The sequence below is a fragment of the Otolemur garnettii genome, unplaced genomic scaffold (genome assembly GCF_000181295.1).
Source record: "Otolemur garnettii isolate 467f Iridium unplaced genomic scaffold, OtoGar3 scaffold00011, whole genome shotgun sequence".
In the NCBI taxonomy this organism is placed as follows: domain Eukaryota; kingdom Metazoa; phylum Chordata; class Mammalia; order Primates; family Galagidae; genus Otolemur; species Otolemur garnettii.
This window is the reverse complement of record NW_003852406.1, coordinates 27492832-27496265: the sequence shown is the minus strand read 5'-3', so window position 1 is coordinate 27496265 and position 3434 is coordinate 27492832. Positions and strand designations below refer to the sequence as shown.

The 3434-nt window shown below is 42.0% G+C and overlaps 1 protein-coding gene across 1 annotated transcript in view; it reads left to right on the top strand.

The window, feature by feature from the left end:
* The window catches only part of PTPN9 (protein tyrosine phosphatase, non-receptor type 9), a 107312-nt gene that overhangs the window by 771 nt on the left and 103107 nt on the right, over nucleotides 1-3434 (top strand). Inside the window, exon 1 of the mRNA XM_023510140.1 lies at nucleotides 1-7. This exon is cut by the window's left edge and continues 771 nt beyond it. Coding sequence (XP_023365908.1) covers nucleotides 1-7 — 7 coding nt within the window. The remainder of the gene's footprint in view (nucleotides 8-3434) is intronic.

Below are 3434 nucleotides of genomic sequence, written 5' to 3'. Positions count from 1 at the left end.
GGAGCAGGTAAGCGGGGCTGCGGCGGCGGCGGTGGGTGTGTCGGGGCCCCTGAGGCCTACGCCGGCCTCTGCCTCCCGAGGCGCCCCCACTCCCGCGCGGGGCCCGCAGGCTGGCCTTCTCCACGGGTGACCGCGCCCCGGAGCTCATCTCCCTCTCGGGGTGCCGCAGCAACCGGCTGCTCTGTGCCCCCTGGGTCGGCGAGGCTTTCGGGCCACATATTGTCCTCTCCCCACTTCACATCCCCAGGGTAAGTTCCTCGAGCTGGTGCCTCCTGCCCAGATGGTTGCAAAACCGCTACTTGTCCCCGGTCTTTCACTCCCTTATAAATGTTTTTCCATGAGGTTTTTTTTTTTTAAAGGACAACGAAAGCCCCAGTTTGGGGAGAAAGGTTCTTATGATGATCATCTCCATTTCCCTTCCCAGGGATAGTGGTGGTAGCACGGGGTACATATTTTCAGATGAGTCCCCCAGGCTCCTCAGAGGGCCTTGACAGGCCTACTGAGGCAGATTCTGGACAATCCCTGCCCTTCTGGTGCTGCTGATGTCCCTGGCCTGGACCTCCCTATTCAGCTATCTCGGACTAGGTGCATCTTTTCACCCTCACTTCCCTACCCCCATCTCATCTGACTGTCTCCCATCTCTCTGAAGCTTACATTGAGTTTTGTTGTTCCTTAAAGCTTATGACCTTTAGTTCCCAGAGGAAGTGGTTTGCGGTGTCATTTTGGGGGGTTGGGTACGGGAAAAGCCCAGGGCCCTTATAACTTTCCCTCCCCCACATTCCAGCTGTGTAGACAGGGACCACTCCTTCTGAGGAAGGAGGAAAGTCTGCTGGGAACCCTATGGGGTTTTCTCTGTCTCTTGGCACTGCCCATACCCAGCCATTGCTATCTATGCTCATATATAGCCATAGTCTGATTCCATGTTTTGTTTTTTTTTTAATATGGAAAAAAAAAAGTAAACCATTCTGGTAACCCATTACAACCTTTCCAGCCCTTTCCCCCATGTTTACCACATTTCCTAGCGGTCTCTAGCATGAAGACAATCTGGTTTTACATACTGTTATTGGATAATAGGCTTAAGACCTGATTTTTAAAAAGCTCTTGACTTTTCTCCTCATTTGTGAAGTTGACATTTTGTTATATTTTCAAAAGGCAGATTGAGGCCTTGAGATAAAATTAGAATGGGAAAAATTAAAAGAATTCTGCTTTGCACAAGCAGTGGTAATGTCCTGGTAACTGCAGTTGGATGTTGATAAAATGCTGGTCAGACCCTGGTACAAGTAGGTGGCAGAGAAGCCCATCTTACTAGAATCAGGAAATACTTTAGTACTAAGGTATAATGTCTTAGGATCATTTTAAAGGGGTAAATCGGGTAGTGCTTGTGGCTCAACGGCTAGGGCGCCAGGCCCATATACCAAAGGTGGCCAGGCCTGGGCCAAATTGCAACAAAAAATAGCTGGGCATTGTGGCAGGTGCCTGTGGTCCCAGCTACTGGAGAGGCTGAAGCAAGAGAATTGCCTAAGCGTAAGAGCGGGAGGTTGCCATGAGCTGTGACTCCACAGGTCTCTACTGAGGGCAATAAAGTGACTTTGTCTCTTAAAAAAAAAAAAAAGAATTAAATGGGTAAATCTTTTTTTTTTTTTTTTTTTAGAGACAGTCTCACTTTGTCGCCCTCTGTAGAGTACTGTAGCATCACAGCTTACAGCAACCTCCAGCTCTTGGGCTTAGGTAATTTTCTTGCTTCAGCCTCCCGAGTAGCTATGATCATAGGTGCCTGCCACAACACCTGGCTGTTTTTTGTTGCAATTTGACCAGGGCCGGATTTGAACCCACCACCCTTGTATATGGGGCTGGCGCCCTACTCACTGAGCCACAGGTGCCACCAAAGGTGCCTTTCATCCTTTTTTCCTTGGGTCAGTCAGATTTGAAGTTTATGTTTCTAAGAGTTATAGGCATCACATCAATATTCTATAAACAATGGCATAGGTTGCAAATTCAGAAATATAAATAGTAAATATTATAGTACTGATAGTATTGGCAAAATATTTGTTTTACTCTGTATGTAATGTGTACATATAGAGGCATGTTAACTAGTAAAAACTTTATATTCAGATGAATGTGATGGACATTAACAAGGACTGGATGGAAACAGTAAAATATTAAGGTCAAGAAGTTATGTATTTTTAAAAATTCGCATCTTTTTATCCCTACAAAATGTCCCAGTTTCTATTGACATTTCAAAATGTTGAAACAAACATAAAAGCAACTTGGTTCCAGTTATGATAAGGCCCAGTATTTTTTGTTTAATATCAAATCAGAGTACGTTTAATTATTAAGTTTTCTTTAAAATATTTGAACAGCAGCAAATGCATGTTAGCCTTACCAAAATGGTCCTTGAGGGAAATGACACATTCATTTTATAAGTCTACCCTTACTGCTCAAACCAATTTTAAAACTCATTTTGAGGGTGGGTGCCTGTAGCTCAAGCAGGTAAGGCGCCAGTCACATATACCAGAGCTGGTGGGTTGGAACCCAGCCGGGGCCTGCCAAACAACGACAACTACACCCTGCCTGCCTCCCCTCCTAAAATAGCCAGGTGTTGTGGTGGGCACCTGTAGTCCCAGCTACTTGGGAGGCTAAAGCAAGAGAATCACTTACGCCCAGGAGTTGGAGGTTGCTGTGAGCTGTGATGTCATAGCACTCTACCCAGGGCGACAGCTTGAGGCTCTTTCTCAAAAAAACAAACAAACATTTTGAGTTGGATTTAAAGCTTGTAGCAGAATCTTTGAAATTTCTTTTTTTAAAATTTTTAAATTTTTTTAAACTTTTACTTTTCTTACATATACATGTGTATATTAGGTTTCTACTTTTGCCTTCACAGAATTAAAAGGCTAAATGTAATGACAGTGATAATATTTAACATAAGGACTGAGAACAAAAACCTCATAAAGAATGAAATTAGATAAATACATTCAGAAAAAAAATCAGACCATTGCTGCAATGAATAATAGTAATAATGCAAAGAAAGTAACATTCACATTGTCAGCTAGAAGTATGTCTATTATAGAATACTTTGATCAGTTAACTTCTTATTTTGTTTCTTCCAAAGTCTTAAAAAAATAGACAATTAATATTTATAAATAAAAGATAATTTCAAGAAAAACAGATCATACCAAATCTTATAGACAATAGAAAAAGAAATACTTCAAAATCATTCTACTTAATCTGGATACACCTGATATTAAAATTGGAGAAAATATATTGTAAAAGGGAAATTATAAACATATTTCACTTATAAATGAGGACGCAATATGATAAACAACATATTAACATGTTGAATTAAAAATTAATGGTTTTTTTTTTTTTTTTTTGAGACAGAGCCTCAAGCTGTCCCCCTGGGTAGAGTGCCGTGGCATTACAGCTCACAGCAACCT